Here is a 22474-nt window from a genome sequence, read left to right on the forward strand (position 1 = left end):
GGCAGTTCAAGGTGGATAGGGTAACAGAGTGAGACACAAAGGTGACACTAAAGAGAGTCTTATTTCCTGGCAGGGGTCTTGGCAATAGTATCTCGCTTCTGCCTGGATCGCAGGGAACATTTGCAGGGTGGTTCTCCTTCTGCAGGGGGAGGGGTGCTGGTGGCCCGTTGGTCCTGTGGCGGAGCCTCCTGTCAACTAGCGGCAGCAGAGGTGGAGGACTGTTCATCGGTTTGTCTAGTGGTAGGGGCCTGGTGGCGTGCCACTGCCTCCCTCATAGTGTTGGCCATGTTTGCCAGCACCCCTGCAATGGAGACCAGGGTGGTGTTGATGTCCTTCAGGTCCTCCCTGATCCCCAGGTACTGTTCCTCCTGCAGCCGCTGGTTCTCCTGCAACTTGTCCAGGATATGGCCCATCGTCTCCTGGGAATGGTGGTATGCTCCCAGGATGTATGTGAGTGCCTTTCAGAGAGTCGGTTCCCTGGGCCTGTCCTCCCCCTGTCACACAGCAGTCCTCCCAGCTTCCCTGTTGTCCTGTGCCTCTGTCCCCTGAACCGTGTGCCCACTGCCACTGACCCCCAGGTCCCTGATTGCCCTGTGTTTGTGGAGTGCTCTGGGGTCCCTGTAGTGGTGGACACACTGCTGATTGACATGTCCTGGGGACAGAGGTATGGGCCTGCTGGGTGGGTGCTGTGCTGGTGTTGCCTGAGGGGGGAGGCTCTGTGGTGGTATGGGACTGTGCCTGGGTAACCAACCATCTGGAGATCCCTGATGGGCCAGGTTGGTCATCTAGATCCAGGCGAGCAGAGCTGCTGTCATCACTGTGGGCCTCTTCTGGGGGGACTGGATGTTGCTGGCACCTCTTCTCCAGTGACGTGAACTGGGAGACCTGTGGGGATGTAAATGCAGTGTTATTGTTTCTGCGTGTGACATCTTGTGCATGGGTGTGTTGCCCTCTATGGTTGTTATTGCCGTGGCAGATTAGCCTTTGTGTGAGTTGTTATTTGGTGGGCTAGGTGACTGTCTCTAGTGTGCATGCAGTGGTGATAGTTGTCCCTGCAGGTCTACGATGGGTGTCCATGCATTGGTGTTACATTCAGGGCTTGGTATTGGGATGGGTGGGGTGTGTGGGAGGTGGTGGGGTGAGGGTAGGGGTGGGGGTATGTGATGGCATGCAGGTCGGGGGTTTATAGTAATAGAGAGTTGACTTACCAGAGTCCAGTCCTCCTCCTACTCCTGCCAGGCCCTCAGGATGCATGATTGCCCAGACTTGCTCCTCCCATGTTGTTAGTTGTGGTGGAGGAGGTGAGGGTCCACCACCAGTCCTCTGTACAGCTATTTGGTATCTTGCTGCCACGGAACACACCTTCCCCCGTAGGTTGTTCCACCTCTTCCTGATGTCATCCCTTGTTCTGGGGTGCTGTCCCACGGCTTTGACCTTGTCCACGATTCTCTGCCATAACTCCATCTTCCTAGCGATAGATGTCTGCTGCACCTGTGATCCGAATAGCTGTGGCTCTGCCCGGATTATTTACTCCACCATGACCCTTAGCTACTCCTCTGACAACCTGGGGTGTTGTTGTGGTGCCATGGGTTTAATGTGAGTGGTGTGGGTAAGGGTGTGTGGGGTGATGTATTGGGGTGTGTGCTGTAAGGTGCAAGGATGGTGTTTTGTGGCTCTGGTTTTGTGGGTGCTCTTGCTGGATCTCTCTCTGTTGGCAATTCTTTCTAGTCGTTAAGGGTTGTGGGTACTGTGGGTGTGTTTTGTATAGTGGTGTGGGTGTGTGGCTGTGGTGTGTGTATGCATTTCAGGTGTGTGTTATTTGAAATATCCAATGTAGTGTTGTTTTGTATGTGTATGTGTATTTTGAGCGTGGCAGTATGTACCGCCAATGGTTTAGTACCATTGAATGTCCGCCGTGGTGATTCATGGGTCAAAATATTGGGGGCGTAGTTCCATTGGCTTAACGGTGTGGGTTTGGATATCGCCAGTTTATCACTGACCTTTGGGTTGGTGGACTTTTGTGTGGCTGTATAGTGACGGATTGCTATGTGTGTGTCATAATACAGGTAGCGGTAATCCACTACGGCGGCAGTATGTTGGTGGCAGTTGGCATGGAGGTAAGCGGAACCTACCGCCAGTGTCAAAATGAGGGACATAGTCTTGTCTGGACAGAACTGTGGGCCAATTTGAGGAGATGAATGCCTGATGATCAGGGCTAAGATGCCCCTTGCTGTAAGATTTAGCTTGGGCAGGTGATTAAATCATGACTTGTCCTCTATGCTGGGCTGTGGCAAGGAGGGTAGGCCATGAACATAGAAACACTGGGGTGACCAAAGCTCACATCAGCCAGAGACGGTTTTGGCAAAGAGGGCTCTGGCTCAGGGCCCCAGTCTTTCAGGGGGGCCCATGATAGATCATCTCTTTTCTCCACAAAGTACTTCCTGAAGATATTGAATGATTCTTAAACCTAGATTGTTTTTAATACCATTTTGTTTTAATACCAGTGATGTGTGGGAATCTGTTACAGTCATTTTGCAGACTAATGCTGTTGGTTTTTCAACACCATGGAACATCCACAAAAAAGTTCCTTTTAGATATAAACAGGAACACACATCTGAGAAATAGCAGTTGGTCGCAGAGATTATTTGCAATATTAGCGAGCTGATGCCATGTTAGAATATTGAAAACACATATCGCTATTCCTGAATATATTAGATGGAAACACATTTAGAATTTGGACCAGTGAACCTGTGCAATGATAGTGACCTGAATAAAGAGGGCATGAAAAGCTGAAACTGGATTATATTTTCAGAGCGGTTCCGAACAGGGGCCCCCGAGATACATTTGGCCCAGGGCGACCAAAATACTTAAGATGTCCTTGACATCAGTATTAACCTTTAGGCCCAACTGATTGCCAGCAAACTCTGGCGCATTAACTCCTGGATATTCACTAAAACAATATGCTGTTCTGTTTTTCACCACCTCTCCTTTTGTATGCCTATTTAGGTGCTTGCAGCATACGGTCGAAAATCCAATTTATGCTTCTTAACTAACCCAGTCAGCCACTGCATACTGATATTAAATAACATATGAGAAGAGGTGAACCCTGAGGAATTTTGCAGGTGATAAGTGCAGGGATGGAAAAAATTCAAAACCTCACTGTTTTCGTCCTAACAGAACAGAATGCAATCCTGGTTTTACTAACAAATTAACTCCCAGCAGTGCATCTGCTCTGCGAATCAATGGTCAGTGAGCAACTGTGAAAAGGCAGCTAATATTCCCCAAAAATTAAGGAATGTATGCCATCCCGCTTCCAGCGGCTGCTCCTCCCCAATGGCAGAGGAGTGTCGCCCCATTAGCTAAGAGCCAGCAGCTGAAAAATAAAACAATATTTTATCATTGTTTTATTTTTCAGCTGCTGGCTGAGCCACCTTGTGCAGGGACGGGTGAGGCCGGGCAATGGGAAGGGGAGGAGGAGTGGCCTGCACTTAAAAGTGTGCATGTAAGTTTGGCCAGCTGTCTTTTGCTTGACAAAATGACATGCATGCATCTGGGTTGGAGGAACAGCACAGAATCCCATGCACTGCCTGAGTGGCAAACCAAGCCGCTAAGACCAATACTGATGCTGCTCTCATGCTTTGTATAGCATGAGAGCAGCATCAGGAGTCTGTGCTGGTTTCCAAGGGACTGCTGGGACACCATTAGGAGCCGGACAGAAGAGGAGCGAGGTAGCCAGCAGCGTCGGCAGCAAGACAGGTATGTGTTTTAATTTTTTTTACTCCCCTCCACCCTTGAAATTTGTGGTGGCTGCCACTGCTCGCAACCCAAGAGGAGTCGAGGAATCGTACTTCCTTGTTTAGGTAAGAACACAGGCTTATGACTGTTTAACATCCAACATCTTACTGGATGGTCTTGTGGTTTTTTGCATAAAGGAGCTTTCAAAGACAGGCATCAGTGCCACCTCTACAGGGGTTTCACCAAAACCATTTTCAATAAAGAGAGCCCTATGTCATAGTATGAAGGCACGGCGGAGAGTCACGGACCGGGATCCAAAATGGAGGACAAATAGGCCATCTTGACCAAAAACTCGACAACCTAATCCTCATTAACCACCTCACATTCCTGTAACTGTGCAGGTGAGAATCTAAGCACACCACACTACTGCCTGGAGCAGCTCTTCGACTTCCTCATTATTTAAAAAAAAAAAAAATATATATATATATATATATATATATATAATAATAATAACTCGGATGTTTTACCCATTAGAAATACAAAGGGTGTCCACTGCATTCTTATAAAGGTAGCAATATCCTTGAAAGTTTTTTTAAAGGATTTTTGTTGTAAAATGTTTTTTTTAAGCTCTAGCAATCATTTTACAACCCTCTTTGGGCTCTTTGGTATCTGCTTCAGTCTTACTTTGACCCCCCCCCACCACCATCCCACCACCACTTGAATCCCTCTCCAATCATCTGGACTTTATCCTGCATGTCACGGGTCCTCTCTAAGCCATTTTCTCTTTGGTAGACACTTTTTCCCTGCGGCAGCCGATAAAGTAACAAAAGGTTTCAGTCAGTCACACACAGAAGTTTCACCTGCAATCCTAAGCAAAAGTGTCTGAGGCCTCACCCAAACACCTTTGCATAGAAACCTTCTTCTTGACTACTTTACAAAAATGGTGAGCAAAAAGGAAAAAAGTCAGGATACAAGCTTTAGGTCGGAACAGGGAATTAGGTCTGCTAAGAGGAGCTGTTCCATTCCTGACGGTTTCAGACTAAGTGGGCGTTGTCCTTCCGAGGCGAGAGGTCAAATTCAGGTCATCAATATTAAAATACCCCCTTTCGTTTGCATGTTTCCAAACGGAATCCACCCCCAAATGTTGAAACCCCTCCTTAACTAGTACTCTTGCATTCGGGACATAATAGTCGACACTCACTTATTAGTGTAAAAGGCCATTTATTAGGACAGGATTGCAAACATAACATAACATTGATATACACTGTAACATTAACTTATCGACCTTTCAACCTCCCACTTTGAACTCTCCCCATTCTTCCTTTTTACTTCATTCCTCCAATCTTGCCTCCGTTCCAGCATCCACATGCATTCCCCCACAAATCTCTCTTTTCCTTCCGTCCCCTGCCTGTCTCGGGCATCCCCCACTCTGTCATCCTTCACCTGTTTCTTCTTCTCCCCGTGGAAGGGTGGCCAGGCCCGCATCTGGCTCTCCACCCTCCCCCATCTACTGCTACCACTGTGCAAACCTGCCCCAACTCTGGCATGCTCCCCCCTTTGCTCTTGCCCCATCACCCTAGCCCCAATTCACTTTACCTTATTCCCTATGTAGGGCGGGTGGGTGGCCAACTTCATGACAGCGCGGCAGGCTGTCGCGGAAGAGGCCGTCCCCCTAATCCCATTCCTCCTATATACTCCCACCCTTAGACCCTCCCCCCACCTAGCCCCAGCTAATCCCTGTCCTGGTGTGTCACTTCCTCTGTCCCGAATGCCCCCGTGGAGAGACTAGACTGCGTCTGCTCTCCACGGGTCCCTACATCGGGACATAATAGTCGACACTCACTTATTAGTGTAAAAGGCCATTTATTAGGACAGGATTGCAAACATAACATAACATTGATATACACTGTAACATTAACTTATCGACCTTTCAACCTCCCCCTTTGAACTCTCCCCATTCTTCCTTTTTACTTCCTTCCTCCAATCTTGCCTCCGTTCCAGCATCCACATGCATTCCCCCACAAATCCCTCTTTTCCTTCCGTCCCCTGCCTGTCTCGGGCATCCCCCACTCTGTCATCCTTCACCTGTTTCTTCTTCTCCCCGTGGAAGGGTGGCCAGGCCCGCATCTGGCTCTCCACCCTCCCCCATCTACTGCCACCCAGCAGAAACCCCTCTTGGGCGTTTTGCTGCCCCACCAGCGAACCCACAGCAACACTGCAACCTTAAGCCATTCAGCTCATCATTTTTTATTTTATTTTTGACACAGTACCATAATGTAATATGCATCCCCCGTCTTCAGAAAAATTGCACCCCGTCATCCCTGGAGTGCCCGCTTCCTTCACCATAAATGCCCTCACATTCCATCACTCATGTAATGAATCCCAACCAAAAACCTTCATAGCCAGATTGATCTTCCTCCAAACCCCTTTCAAGGGTATGTTTCATTGCCCCTCACCATCTTCTTTTGAGGACCGCTTAGTCCAGACAACACAAATTCCATGCCCATTCTGGGCAACAGACGCCATGCCCTGTTGCATGTGTTGCCGTAGGGTGAGCCCCAGGGAGCCGTACCAGGCCATTCTCCCCAGGTGTAACCAAATTGTCCAAACAGCCCCATGTTGGCCTAATAGGCATCACAGAAATGCAAGCTTCCCCATTCCATGTTGCTCTTTCCTCCCACAAAAATGTTGTGATGGCCACCCCAAAGGTCCAGCAAACCTCTGTAAAGTTGCCCCTCTGCATATATCCCCTCTCGCACATGACTGATGATGCTCAACGTAATGGAACCACGTCCTCTTACCCAGGGCCACTTATGCATCCTGCAAAGAAAACATAGTTTAATGGTGGACTAATCTGCAAAGAAGCACCATAGTTTAAAGGTAGACTATCACAACCCCCCCCTTCTGCTTCCGCTACCATGCCCTTATACCTCTTGCCCTGACTCTCACTGCTCATGCCCCCACCTGACGGACACTGCGTTTTACCACCACCCCCAACACACCAGAAGGAAAACCAGCTCCAACATAAACTGTCTGCCACCGTGGCTGCTCCACATAAATGAAAAACACGCAGACAATTGGCCTACTGCCTAACCCAGACAATGCCACCCTCAAAACGGTCATCAAATGGAAATGCATAAGATATTTCCCCTTTTGCCCGACAAACAGCTTCCTTCCCTCACGTCACCCCGTGCGTCCCGAAACTGTCCCCCATTCACATACCAGCCATGCTGCTGCAACTCCCTCTGTGCTCCCCATGTCTGCTTTCCTGGCCCCCCATTTTTATTTTTTTTAAATATATACATACCAAAAATACCAATTATCCTGCCAACCGCCACCCAACTGACCCCCCCACACCTGCTAACCGACTTCCCTCCAATAGTCAACTCCTAAACTCCCAGATGAGCCCCAAACCTATCTACCCTGCCGAAGCTGACCGTGCCACTTCAAGTGCACCCAACCAGCATATTGGCAATACATTCAATTTCAAACCGGTGGACGAACGCAATAAACCTTGTTCACTGCTGTTCCCTACCCCAGGTCCCTTTTTTTTTTTTTTTTCCCAACCCCCATCAACCTTTCCACAATATCGTTGTCAACGGGATAGCATTGTAAACAAAATGCCCATAGAAAACACCTGCCCACTTGTCCACCCTTGTGACGTGCGGCAAACCCTTCCAACCCCAAAACAAAACCACGTAAACCCTCCCTTTCTATAGTACGGCTCAGCAGTCCCCAAATTGCCCCGTCACAAACCTACCAAATCTGAAAAACCAACCGTGTCAAGCGGGAAACTTCTCTGCATGGGTGGGGCTAACGACCCTTCGGCCCGTTTAATGACCATCCACGCCCCTGTTCCCAAAAATTCCTCCAGAAACCCTGACCTGCCTTCGTTCTTGCTTGAGCCAGGCTTCCAAAATTATTACCACCTTCAACGATCCAGGGCATCGGCAGCTAAACGCGCGCTGCCTTGAAAATTTTTGTGGAGCAAAGCCTTTAAGCATGCAGAAAATTCCACCGCAGATGCAGCACCCTAAAGTCCCTTGCCCTCTGTCAGTTCAACAAAAACACTACCTTCAGATTCCACACATGTGAAAACTGATGGTTCGAGTGGCCAACCTCTCTCCCCACTCTGTCCAAACCACAAGCAGTGGAAAAACCTCTAGTACACCATACTCCCGTCTTAACAAATTTGGTTCCAGCCGTATTGCCGTGCTGTACCGTCCATCCCCAAAATTGGCCAACACCCCAGCAGCCCCTGTCGCATCAGGCAATATCCGCACCTGCCATACAGTACCTGTTTTCGCCAAAAACCCTGTATACCCTGTGTAAAACCATGCTAGAAACGTGTTCCACACCCATATACCCATCTTCCGGCCCCTCAGGAAATTAAAAGTATGCACCCGGCATCTCAACAAATCCCACCCGGCTGCCACGTACCTTGTCCCCCCCATGTGCATATAAATTTGATCGCAGTAATTCCTTCCACTGCATAGTGCCCAGAAAAATCCCTGCCATGCCTCGTGGCGTCTTGCCGTGAAGGCCACCGTGTCCAGTTTGATTCTCCATTGTCAGTACCCCCCCGGTACCCTTTGTCTGCCATGGAACCACAGAAATACCACTCCCCTTTGCGAGCTGCTCGAAAACCTGCAAATCTCAAGCCCACAACCCCAAAGCCGTGTCCATCCCTCAAAGAGAAATCATCTCACCAGTGCAGCCCTGACCGGTGTCCACTCCCTTTGTGAAAGGAAACCATATCAGAAATGTACCAAAGGCTGCAGAGAAAGCACAGTGGATTACACCTTCCATGAGCACTCCTGCCCCCTATATTGCCCCCCCCCAAAAGCAATTCTCAGCACTGTAACAGATCTCCCCATAAGTATTCAAATCGACAGTCGCTTCAACTGTCGCCTTCGGCCCATTCAGCGCCTCTGCCACACCCCAGAATGAGCCGATTAGCCTCATCCGCTAGCGCATATACCACCTGCGTCTCCACCCACATGATGAAATCATTCACCAACGCCTTCCCCATCCATGACGGGTGCGTACAAAGCTGAAGTACCACTTTTCGGGAGGAAAACCACACAACCCACTGCCACACTTGCATGTTCCCAAGTTTTTCATATGACCTTTCTTTGTACTCTCCGTCATTTCCGAAACTGCCACTTCTGGTGCAGACCGCAAATTGTCAGCCCAGCGTCAAAAACTCGGGCCCCAGTGACCCAAACTGAAATGATGTTGATGACCCCCCCTTCAGCTAGTGCGCCAGGACCATACCCATGCATCCATTTTTATATATATAATTGTTATTTTAATTGTTCAATTTAAAAATGTTTTTTTTTTTTTTTCTCCAGGAAGCAGCCTGAACGTCAACGCCTTCCTGCTTCCCCACATCCTTTTTAGTTTACTCCGCACATGAAAAACCAAAAGCCTTGTCCAACCCATGCGCACGGCTTAAACCTGTGACCCCCTCTCTGTCTCCTTACCCTCGGTCTCCCATATTTATATCGTCTCTCCCCACTCAGACCTTTTGACTCTTGATCCACTACCCACCTCCTTGCGCTCTGCCTGTGTTGCACCTGTACCAGGCACTCCATGTATGGAGTAATCCCCCAAACCCAAGAATATGCCATGGCACCGTAGCCACCCAGTAAAATATCACACTGGACCACTAGATCACCAAATACCTGGCACCACTGTGTGCATGCTCCTGCGTCCACCATGGATTTTGGACTGCGAGTCTCTTGCGAAAATTCCCTGTTTCCATCTCGGAATTCTGCAACACCTTAACTGAAAAGGGGGGGGCACGCCGCACCTGCTCCCCTTCCCCTTCCCGCTTCCAAATCACCACCTGCTCGTGGCTCCCCCTTTCCTCACAACATCCAAAACCACCTCCTAATTGAAATTGCCCCATCCTCATCTTCCCCCACATGCGTCCTTAGCACCTTCAGAAAACATCACATCACGCCCTTCTCAGCTCCTTACCCCTCATGGTGTGTGCCATTTGTGTGGTAACCACGTTCCCACGTTGTAGAGAAGGCCGCCGGAGACCCCTCTAGTGCTTCGGCCCAACGTCCAAGGGCCGTATTGCGCCCCGTTGGTTTCACTACCTTTCTGCCAGCCTCCACTGCTGCCTTCGACTCTCCGCTATTTGCTTGGCCGTGTGCGCCATGCACTCCCCGTGCTCTGACTGCCCCCTAGGCCGCTCCAGCCTCCTGCCCCTTCCCGAGATAATCTTGCGGCACCCCCACCTACTACTGACTAGACTCAGGCCCTCTTGACCCGGACGCACCTTCGCCCCCGTTTCCCGACCTGACCACTTGCCCCCTGCTGCCCCCGTCTATCTGGGCCCACCTCCCTACAGTCTCCGATGTCCCCTAACAGCTCCGCCAATCATTGCTTTTGCCCCACCGTATGGGGCCTAAGCACCCCAGTTGCTGCTGTCCACCCCACCGGCGCTCTCCCCCCAGCCGTTGACATGCTCAGCCCGGGGAAGCCCTGCACAGATGCGCACCTGAAACCCCATTGTTTTGCTACACTTTTGTGGGCTCCCAACCCCCACCATGCCTCACCTCCCTGCCTGCCCCATGCCTTTATAACCTGTATACTAACGTGTAACCTCTCCCCTCCGCACCCCCCCCACCAGCAACATTTTTGAAACTGGGCAGAGCCCCCCCAGCTCTCCCCTCCCCTCCTCTGCTCCCACCCTCTGGGCCCCTCACAGCTGGTGTGTGCTATCCAAGCCGTGGAAAAAACCCCTGCCCAGGCCAGCATGCTTGGCCAGGAAAAAGAAAAACGAACATGCAGCGTGCCGCCCTCTGCGGGGGCCGTATTTGTGCAAAACCAGGTGGGGGGGGGGGCTGGGTGGACATTGCAAACCCCCCACCAAAAAGCATCCATTCACCGCGCATTCGCGGCAGCCTGCATGCGGCTGCAGCCACCTCTTTGCCTTGCACCGCACAAATGTCTCTGGCGCACCCTGCCCCCCGAGGCTCAGTCTCGCGCAACGGACCTGGGCAAATCTGCCTGCCCAAACACGCCGACATCGCGAGGCACGGCCCGCACTCCCGCGAGTTCCCCAAACCCGGCAACCCACCCCCTACCTTCCAACATTAAAGCCGCCCCCCACGGCCAACTTCATGACAGCGCGGCAGGCTGTCGCGGAAGAGGCCGTCCCCCTAATCCCATTCCTCCTATATACTCCCACCCTTAGACCCTCCCCCCACCTAGCCCCAGCCAATCCCTGTCCTGGTGTGTCACTTCCTCTGTCCCAAATGCCCCCGTGGAGAGACTAGACTGCGTCTGCTCTCCACGGGTCCCTACATTAAGAAGGGCTATGGGCAGTGTAAAGCTCCTCATAAAAGCTTTCAGTGTACTTGGGCGTCTGTAGGCAAATTTCACAGCTGGTGTGGGGGTGGGCTCACTTCATAGTACAGAAATCCATGCCAAGCAAGTGGTAATTTTTAAACATGACGGACGGTTAAGTGACACTTCCTTTTACGGGGACGTCTACCACTGTCTAAATAAGGCACAATTTGCCTTGGTGTGCTCAAATGTGCTGAATTGCATCTAGGGGGATTTTAGGTGATTTTTTATCGCTTTATCTACAACCAGCAGCAAAAAGCAGTGTAATTTCCTCTCTCTAAATAGAAACAGACCAAAAAGTGTGAATTGTGTTTTTTTTTCAAGAATATTGGGTAATGCAACAACAACGAGTTTTGTACAATCTTTCAATGAACGAAGGTCACCGAAAACTATTTGAATAATTAATTAGTAAGTAGGTAATTTTTAAATTGTATTCAGTGTCACAATTTCGATTTTGGGCCCCTTTTATCAAACATGTTATCATTAAGGGCTAAGGCCAATTATCACTGATAGGGCACTACAAATGTGGAAAAGACACTGATCTTTTTGCTCAAACAATAAAAACGGACTAGTTATATTTACTTAGACAGTTTGGACGAGCGCACTGAAAACTAATAACAGACAGGATTACATATTTAGCAAAAGAGACATTCGCACGTTCTTTGTGCATAATTAAATGTGAGAAGATGCAATTTGTCATTTCCCTGTTCCGCACAAAAGGCTCTCATTCATTATTAGTGACAAATGCATGTAAAACTGTAACTTCTGAAAGAATCTCTAGCAGAATCCTAATCACTGCCTTCTGTAAGCAGGTACATTCACTGTCATACACAAGTTGTTTCAAAATTCAGTGTTATTAGCAGTACTAAAGATGGAAACTCAATAACTGCACAGACAACAGTCCTCATGGATCCACTTTTGCGCCTCTGTTCTAGGGGTATGCGGAATTTTTTTATTCCGCCAGCAGAATTAGAGGAATTTAGTAATTCTGCATTACTCTTGTATCCTGGAATTACTAACAAATTCTGCCGCAATTTGTCAGCACTGTCTGGTTTTTAAACAGGGCTGCAAGACGGAGCAGTCCCTTTATGTTTAAAAACCACTGCACTTTAGTCTCCAGTGAATTTTAAACCTAGAGGGACCGCTCTATCTTCTGGCCCTAACACGCTCAGTGTGTATAAGGTTTATATACTATGAGTATAAGTGCACAGAAGGGTATGCACAGCAGTGCCAAATACCAAAAGCACTTACAGTGCATACCCCTCAGCACCCTTACATACTCTGCAGTAATCACTGCAGAATATGTAAGGGCACTGAGGAGTATGCACAGCAGTACATACTCTTTGGCGGCCTTACAAACTCTGCAGTAATCACTGCAGAGTTTATAAGAGCACCGGGGAGATATGCAGTTTACGTGCATTTGGTAGCACTATTTCTTAGAGCAAAATGCATACTCACATTCATTTTTGGATGCAAGGGTGCATTTTGGGCTACGAAAATAGCAGCAAATGTCCACTCCGCCCGCCAAGAATTCTCATGGAATTTTAATGTAATTCTGCATGATTTCACAGAATCAAATTCCGCCAATTCCACCCATCCGTACTACGCAGCTCTTGCAGCCATTTCAAATGCCATGCACAAATGGATGGGAGGGCGAGTAAAATAAATAAATAAATAAAAAAGAATTAAAAAAAACCCTACTCGAGATGCAAACATCAGAAGAGCGTATATATTAGTCTGCAACTCATTAAATAATTATAAAAAAAAAAAAAAAATGCACCCTCTCTAGAATGCAGAGGAAGGTTCAATCAACACTGGGGAGGCTGGAAGCAAATAGCCAAATTGCACACATGCAACTGGGCAAAAAGGGATGTTAACAGCACACCCTAAATATTATACATCTTCAACTTAGGCCCCTCCCAAATGCAAGACTAATATTTAAACGTTCTTAACACCTGCAGACCATTTCATTAGTGTTTTTTTCAAATGTTTCATTGACATTAATGACACAACAATGTTGCTTCTATGCACAGTAGAACCACGGGGCAGGTGTACTAATATTCTGGTTGTAAAAGAAGGTTCCTAATAGTGCACCGACTTTTTGCAAACAGTATCCAATTTTTCCAACTGATCTATGTATTGCAAAAGTCAACATTCGCAGGGGGAGGGCTGTGATTTAGGGGGGTGGGCGCAGAAGGACCTGCTTAATGAATGTAAATTAGACAGGTCACAATTTGCGAAGCACTGCAATTGGCTACAGACACAGGGATGGTGACCTGCAAGTGAAAGCAGACCACCATCCCTGTGTTTGTATTGCCAAACCAAAACCTTTTTTTTTTAAGGGGTAGTCATTTAAATAATAAAAGTTTTCTGTAGGAAGCTGGCTCTGTATATACTATCTCAAAATGAGAGATAGTGTGCACAGAGTCCAGGGGTTCCCCAAGAGGTTTGACAGAGGCAATAATAGATAATACTAATGCTCCATCTGTGGTAGTGTGGTCGTGCAGTTAGGCTTATCAGAGGGTAGGGTTAGGCATTTGTTGTACACACACACAAGCAAAAAATGAGAACACACACTCAATGACCTAACGCCAGGCCAATAGGTTTTTATATAGAAAAATATTATTTTCTTAATTTATTTTAGAACCACAAGATTCAAAATGCAGGTAAGTACATTAAATGTAAAGTAATTTGCATAGGTAAAGTTAGGACTTTGAACCAAAACAGTAATGTACACAGTTTTTCATAAAATGGCAATAAGCTATTTTAAAAGTGGACACACTGCAAAATTCAACAGGTCCTGGGGGAGGAAAGTACAGTTAGTTTAATGTGGTAAGTAAAGCACTTACAAGTTCAGTCTCTGGGGCATAGGTAGCCCACCAATGGGGGTTCAAGTCAACTTCAAACACTCAGCACCAGCAACACCGGGCCGGTCAGGTGAAGAGGTCATAGAGGAGCCCAAATAACAAGAGCGCCTATGGAGACAGGGGGTGCTCTAGTTCCGGTCTGCTGGCAGGTAAGTATCGGAGTCCTCGGGGAGCAGATCAGGAGGTTTAGTAGTGCAGTGGGGGGGGGGGGATCCCATGTAGGCACACAAAACACATCTTCTGCGGCACAGGGGCAGCCGAGTGCAGTCCGCAAAGAGGGCGTCGGCTTTGCAATAGATTTCAATGGAGGGACCCAGGGGTCACTCAGACGTTGCAGGCAGGGCACAGGGAGGCTTCTCGGGCCAGCCACCGACTGGGCAAGGGTGAGGATTGCCAGCTGGTCACTACTGCACCGGTGGTCGGTTCTTCACGGGCCTGGGGGCTGCGGGTGCAGTGCTTTTTCCAGGCGTCGGATTTCTTCGTCCCGGGCAGTCGCGGTCAGGGGGGTCCTCGGGATTCCCTCTGCAGGCATCATCATGGGGGTGCAGAGAGGTTAGCCCAGGGTGGACATGTGGTCAGAGTCACCTGGGGATCCTCTCTGGGTCATTGTTTTCTCAGGACACGGGCCAGGGGCGTCGGGTGCAGAGTGGTGGGGACTCACACTTCTGGAGTGGTGGGAGTCCCTTTAAAGATGGTTTCTTCTTTCTTGGTTGGACAGGTCCACTGTCCACGGGAGTTTCTTGGTCCTTTGTAGTTGCAGGGCAGTCCTCTGAGTCGGCAGAGGTCGCTGGGCCCACACAATGCTTCACTGGTGCAGGTTATTTGAAGTTGAAGACAGGCCGGTAGGGCTGGGGCCAAAGCAGTTGTCTTCCTTCTTCTCTGTGGGGTTTTTCAGCTAGGCAGTCCTTCTTCTTTGTAGGTTGTCAGGAATCAGAATTCCTGGGTTCAGGGTACTAAATTTAGGGGTGTGTTAGGGCTGGGGCACAATAGCCAATGGCTACACCCTCCTTCTGCCTCCTCACTTTGGGGAGGGGGGCACATCCCTATTCATATTGGGCTAAATCCTCCAAAGCAAGATGGAGGATTTTCTAAAGAGGGGGTCACTTCAGCTCTGGTCACCTTAGGGGTGGACCTGGCTGAGGGGGTGACTCCTACTTATTTTTTTCATTATCTCCCCGGACTTGCTGCCAAACATGGGGGCTGTGTCCGGGGGGGGTGGGCATTTCCACTAGCTGGAGTGCCCTGGGGCGCTGTAACGCCAGGCTTGAGCCTTTGAGGCTCACCGCCAGGTGTAACAGTTTCTGCAGGGGGAGGTGTGAAGCACCTCCACCCAGGACAGGCTTTGTTCCTGGTCACAGAGTGCACAAAGGCACTCACCCCATGTGGCCGGAAACTTGTCTGGAAGTGGCAGGCTGGCAGAGACTGGTCATCCTAGCACTAGCAGTTGGGCTCTAAGATGCCCTCTGTGTGCATTTCTCAATAAATCCCACACTGGCATCAGGGTGGATTTATTGTGTTGAGAACTTTGATGCCAAACTTCCCTGATTTCAGTGTAGCCATTATGGAACTGTGGAGTTCATGTTTGACAAACTCCCAGACCATATACTCAGTATGGTTACCCTGCACTTACAATGTCTAAGAATTAACTTAGACACTGTAGGGGCATAGTGCTCATGCAGCTATGCCCTCACCTGCAGTATAGTGCACCCTGCCTTAGGGCTGTAAGGCCTGCTAGAAGGGTGACTTATCTATGCCACAGGCAGTGGGTTGTGGGCATGGCACTCTGAGGGGAGTGCTATGTCGACTTCGTCTTTTTCTCTCCACAAGCACACACAACCTGTGAGGCAGTGTGCATGTGCTGAGTAAGGGGTCCCCAATGTGGCATAATACATGCTGCAGCCCTTAGAGGCCTTCCCTGGCTACAGGGCCCTTGGTACCAGGGGTACCTTTTACAAGGGACTTATCTGTGTGCCAGGGCTGTGCCAATTGTGGAGACAAAGGTACAGTTTTAGGGAAAGAACATTGGTATTGGGGCCTGGTTAGCAGGGTCCCAGCACACTTTCAATCAAAGGTGGCATCAACAAAAGGCAAAAAGGTAGTGGTTAACCATGCCAAAAGTGGCATTTTCCTACATTTTCCCTTTAGAAAAACATCATGGTGAGGTAGTGATGATCCCCTGGACCACTGGCTACTCACCCTAAGGCTGCCACCTCGATTTCCAGAGGGTGAAGGGTCCGAAGGAGACCGTTTCTCCTCCATAAGGGTGTCCTAACGCTGAGCAAGTGTGAGCAATGTTTGCCATTCTAGTGTGGCATTTAAGCTCATCTGATGCGCTAAACATCAGGCAATAATTTCGTCAATCAGCTTGACACTAAAAAATTCTAGGGAGAAAGCATAGTTATGAGCAGAGCCCTGATCACTATCTCCGAGATTCAAAATCTCATTCCTTCATCATTCATGTATGCTACTGAATGCTCTTTGAACGTCCACTAAGGGAGATCCCATGTTCCAACATGCTATATTATTCAATACCCGTTTAAATGCAAATATAAGTTTTAATGTACTGGTTTGAAGCTCTGTGAAAAAGAACCATCATCTGTTGTTTTTAGCGATTATCAAGTGCTCAACCACTATCATCAGATACAAAAGAATACAAATTAATTACCTGAAGAGCCTGCTCTGCACACAGTACATACAAATCTGAGCTGAAGCTATCGGAGGAATCAATGGCAGATCTTTCTGTGCTGGCGTCTTTCATCAATTTGTAAGCCATATTCAATGCATCATTTCCTATGAAAACAAAACGACTTTATTAAAACCAGAAAATAACTATGACAAGCTGAGGACACTATAGATACAGAGAGACAAGGGTTTTGAGGGGCAAAGTAACAAAACAGAATGGTACACAAAATGAAACAAGCATTTGCAATGCAACGGGTCTCGCATTTCTCAGAGTTAGAGCTATTAGCAGTTGTAAACTCCCAACCGGACTTTTCTTGCCTCATTAAATGGAGAAAAAAAATGAGCGCGATCGCCAGAGTGGTGGCCTTGTCTCTGACAGAGACAGACTGAAGGCCCTATGGAGGCTCCTAAATGACAAAGCAGAGGATGATCCATCTGGATAAAGTCCATTTCTTGACTGTCCCTCCTTTCCTAACACCGGCGAACCCCACTAAAAGATGGTTAATACACCTCAGTTGATATAATTGCAAAGGGCTCTATAAGGGTCAGACTGATGAAACCTCATCTCCTTACAGAGATATAACGGAGAAGAAAACAAGAAGCATGATGGACTGCCCCAAATGAAAAGGCTCCACCACATAAAGTATAAAAGATTCCAGAGTCCGAAAGACCACTTTATCCGGATAGAAGATGGTATATTGTAGCTGCACTGACAGTGCCTGCAGTTCACCGACATGGTGACCAGGGGTAATCACAATGAGGCATAAAATCTTATGGGTCATTAGCCTCAAAGAACAGCTGTGAGTAGCCTCGAAAAGTGGGCACATTTAGAAGTTATGTACGAAACTATGGGCCTACTGCAGCATAACAAAATGTGCCAAAGGAAACATATGTAATCCCTTTAAAACAAATGAATCACAAATGGGTACTTAAACAGAGATGGCTGATCAGCAAAATGTACAAATGCTGAGAGGATGACAAGTATTCTTTAATGGTACCCACGGAACGTTCTTGATGAGCCAAAGATAAAACAAACACAACTACACCAAAAAGTTTAGCCTGCGGCTGACTGACCCTCAAGTCCTCGTACTGAGCCACAAACTTCACCCAATGTCCAGAACAGATAGATTTCCTGTACAGAAGGAGAACACAGAAGTTGACACCCATCAATCCTTCAGATAGATCTATCCAACTTAGTTGGTTCCCCTCAGTCTCCATACATGGAGTTGCACGTTGTGGAGTTTATAGTGAAGGCGTCTGCCCTGTTTTTTGAAGCACAGGTTTACCTGGAGAAGTAGATGGAGCAGTGGGATGATGCTCAGACTCAGCAGGTCGGAGTAACAGATACTACAAGCCCAGTACAGCGCCATCATGATCTGTTGAGTCTGGTCATTTCCGACTTCTTCAGATTCGGAGAAGCAGAGGCAGAAACGCATATAAGAGACCAAAGTCCATCTGAATCTTGGGACCTTGATGCGGAAACACCAGAGTGCAAAAGACTGACAATGAGCATTACTGAAAAGATCTACTCAAAACACGCCCCACATGGCGAAGACATCTTGAGCTACCTCAATAAAAAGAGGCCACTTGTGGTCTGCTAATTGCTTTCTGCTGAACTTTTCTGCTCTGGCATTCAGGAATCCTATCAGATGGTTGTCAATCAAAGAGCCCCCGTGCAAGTCCAGCCAGTGTCAGACCCTTAGCACTTCTGGACCAACACACATGAATCCATGCTGCTCTGATGCAGTACCACATAGCGGTCCAGACATCCTTCAGACAGGTTTGCCATTGATGGAAGGTAGAAAGGCCTTGAGAGCCCCGTAACGGCACACATTGCCAAAACACTGATGTGGTGTCACTGCACCGGTACATACCAGAGTCTTCTGATCTTCATCTCACCTACGTGGACTTCCCAGCACAAAGTCAATGCATCGTGACGTGTCAGCTGTGGAACGGGTCGGGAAAACGGAGAGCCGCAAGTTATTTTGGATATCCTTCATCCACCATCAAAGCTCCTGGGCTGCCTCATCTGTTACATGGATGTTGACTGAGAGCACCCTGAATGCAGAGCCCATGAGGCGCCAGCAGGATGCACAAAGGCCAGGAGGACATAAAAGCCTCAAACCCACCCCAGGCCAGAATAAAGGATCGAGTACAAAACATCAAGATCATATCCTGAATGTCCAGGACTCGCTAAGGGGATGGAAAAGCCTTGAACACTACCAGGTCCAGAATCCCACCATTAAAAGGGAATCCTGATTACATGCCAACAATAGGATTTTGGCACATTGATGGAGAACCTCAGGGAAAGTAGTTGCAGACTGCCTGTAGACAATCATTTTGCTACCTTCTTGTGAGCCCACCTTTGACAGCCAGTTGCCAAGGTACAGGAAAACACCAACCTTTGCAGATGGACTTTGACCACTGATGTGAGGCCGAAGGACAGGACAGTAAACTAGAATGTTTCCATCCCTACGAAGAAGTACAACTGTAAGCCGGACTGCAGGATGTGTACATGAAAGTACGCGTTCTGCAAATCCAAAGACACAAACTAATCTCCAGGATCTAGGACAGAAAGGACCTGAGCCAGAGTCAGCATTTGGAATTTATACTTCTGAAAGAAGGTATTTAAGACTAAAGAGCTAAAACTGACCAGAGTCTGCCCTCTTTCATGGTCACCACAAAGTAATGAAGTAGCAATATTTGCCCCTCCTCAAACTGACCCTCTCTATCACCTCACTGGTGCACACTGACAACTTCCTTGACAAAGATAAAGATATGTTCTGTTCTGCTGAAGTCTGAGCAGAAATAGGAGGAACACGGGTGGAGTTGATGGAAATGTAAGAGCATAACAAACAACCTGGTGCAAGGTTTTGCACATCAGCTCGTAGTTACAATTGTACTCTGTCCCCTACTGGCTACAGACCACTCCAGGGGGAATCAGGGGGACTCAGTTGTGGCTTGGAGACAGGTGAAGATGAATAGGATGACTGACCATGTAGTTGGTGACCCCAGTCTCTGCCACCAACAAGCCTCTTGAGCCTCAAAAGGGCTGGAAGGGCTGTTGAATGGTCTCAGACGGCTTCCTCTGGAGCTAAACCAGGTCCCTTGAGTAATTCCTTAACATCTTGTATTGTTAATGAACTGGTGGGCCAGGAAGAGCATGCCAAAGGTGGAGAATATTTCACTGCTATCTTTGAACTGCTTTCCTAGAACTGTTTTAAGGTAGATTCTGCCTTGATTTCAAAGATCGTAGAGTCATAATAACACATAGGAAACCCATGGTGCGCCTCCAGGCGTGATGGTGAATCAACACCTTAAAGCCCATAGCACTACCCAGTCTTCAAACATTGCATCATAACACCATTACATTATCTGCATTCCAACACAGCATCTAGAATCAAATGCCTTTTTTGCATCTAATGATAGGAACACGTCTGGTTCTCTTATCCCCCCTACTGTGGGCCAGGCATCCAAACAGGCACCTGAGTTTATGTTGCATCGCCCTGTGTGCATGAATACCGATTGATAAGCTGTCACTAACGATTCTACGATTTGCAACATGTGACATACAAGGACTCGCACCAGCAACTTTGCTTCTATAGACAGCAGAGATGGGACGATAGGATGGATAGTCTTCCTGTGGTTTTCCAGCCTTGTGTATGTGGATGATCAAAGCTTGATGCAGGTCTTGTGGCAGTATGCCCCCCATCATGCACTCTGGAACATCTCCCCCTAGTGGGGCAATACATGTGTCTGGAGAAATTTGACAAATTCAAGAGGAAGGCCATTGAGGCCGGCAGCCTTCCTACTTTTCGGGTGTGTCAAAACATTTGCCAATACATTGGTCTCCAGGGCTTCCCAGGCTTTGTCCCCAAGCATTTGTGTCAGGAGATCATGAAGAAAGCTGAGCAGCCCTTATCATTGGGTATACTCAAGTGTTACACTTCCTGCAAATATGCTGCCAACCCCAGGGCTATGTCTTCCAGAGTATCCACCAGGCCTCCGTCTCTCCGCTGCAGGCTATGTATCCATTTCTGTCCCTCTTTTTGTTTCGCTAGCCATGCTAGGAATTCCCAGACCTCATCTCCATGTTCATATACCGGTCCTTGTCTCGCCCTGTAATGGCCCTCCCACAAGCTGAGACCCTCAAGCGGCCTAGGGGTATCTGGCATACTCTGGTCATTGGGGAGTGGTATTGGGTGTCCTGGGATATAATTCAGCCTAGATAGCAACCTCCTGGCATTTGCCGCATACAAATGTTGCTGCTGGTCTGAATGCTGTGCCCTCCACAGATCAGCTAGTCCCAATGAGCTCAGAAAGGCTGTCAGGCATGTGTCTGTCTTAGGTGGGCCCTGGGAGTGTGTTACCTTGTCCCAGTCTCCCTGTGCTGCCAAGTTTAAACCCCTCTGATGATGGTAAAAGCAACTGGTGTGGTCAGTAGCCAGTCCCTTATTTTTGACAGTCGATCTATTTGCAGTCCTGGTGGCGGATAGCAGGACACTATTATCAGGGGTATCCCTCTCCAAGTGCCAGGGATGGTTGCCTGCTAACCATCTGGCACCGCCCACACTGTGTGATGTCGAAGGGGACAGTTTTACGTACCAGAAACGCCCTGGAGCCCGCTGAGAACCAAGCGTGCACCACCATTGTATATTTACCCTGGTTATAGAACCCACATCTATTCCCCACTAGGTAGGCCTCCTGCAGCAGGACTATATCTGGGTTGTGCCTTGATAGACATTTATTTTAGACTGCTGCACAGGCCATTTGCATTCCATGAGAGGAGCAGTAGGTTCACTATCCAGTATTCTGGGGGAAGGCTCTCCTACACCCAATTTTGTCCATAGCCATTCAGTGTATGCTCATACCTGTCACGGCCTGGTTATGTGTATTCCCGTCCCCTAACATTAACAAACCCACTCCCCATGTCCTCATGTGGTGAGCTTAGAACTACCCCTCCCCCCTAGTGCTCGAGGAGCCTGTCGTCCCTATGTTTGTGTCAGTTCTGTTGGCTTGTCCATGTGGCTTAACACCAAGTTAATGCTAGAGTGAACCCGCTGAGACTCCTTACGCTCTCAAATCATCATGTCTGCAGACATGGGGGGGAGGGATCACCTCTGATGGTCTCTCCTCATCTTGTTTCACTCCTGTTGCTCATGTCTCCCCATCAGTAGTGTCTTTGTCCACTTCCAGCGCTTCACATTTATTGCATGTGGTCCAGGCCCAGTGGCTCTGAATTTCAGCTACCACCCTAGCATTCTCAGGTTCTGCCTGGGTTTGGTGGGGTTGACGCATGCCTGTTTTATCGCCTTTGTTGCTGTCTGTGCTGTTTCCAGCCCTCGGTGCAATTCCAATCGGGGTGCCTGGGCACAAGGTGTCCCCTTGCTTCCAGACAGTCCCAGACCCCCACTACAGTATTGAAAAAATGTGTGCCATCAATGTCAACTATTCACAGCTTTGCAGGGAATAAGAGCACATATTTGAGATTTAGTTGTCTCGGCTGACATTTTACATCAATGTACATCTAGCTCTTTCTTTCTGCACTCTTTTGGTGTAGTGCGGGCATATATTGACAGCCCCTCCTTTAGCTGCAATGGCCCATTGGTACACACCACCTGTAGAATGTGGTTTTTGTCACAGAAGTTGAGTTGTCGAACCACCAAGGCTCCAGTGGGGATCCCCCAGTGGTGGAGGCTTACCCGGTACTCGGTGCTCCCGTTCCACTGTGAAAAGTTTTGAGGGCCGCCACTTCAGCACCACCGAACCTAGTGAATCCTCTATGTATAGTTCAAGCATAGGACCCTTGGTCTGCTCTGGGATTC

The 22474-nt window shown here is 48.4% G+C and overlaps 1 protein-coding gene across 2 annotated transcripts in view; it reads right to left on the minus strand.

The window, feature by feature from the left end:
* The window catches only part of CFAP46 (cilia and flagella associated protein 46), a 1580346-nt gene that overhangs the window by 1475332 nt on the left and 82540 nt on the right, over positions 1 to 22474 (minus strand). For both annotated transcript variants that reach the window (XM_069239769.1, XM_069239768.1), the window contains exon 4: positions 16633 to 16757. In XM_069239769.1, coding sequence (XP_069095870.1) covers positions 16633 to 16757 — 125 coding nt within the window. The remainder of the gene's footprint in view (positions 1 to 16632; positions 16758 to 22474) is intronic.

Source organism: Pleurodeles waltl, chromosome 6, assembly GCF_031143425.1.
Source record: "Pleurodeles waltl isolate 20211129_DDA chromosome 6, aPleWal1.hap1.20221129, whole genome shotgun sequence".
Classification (NCBI taxonomy): domain Eukaryota; kingdom Metazoa; phylum Chordata; class Amphibia; order Caudata; family Salamandridae; genus Pleurodeles; species Pleurodeles waltl.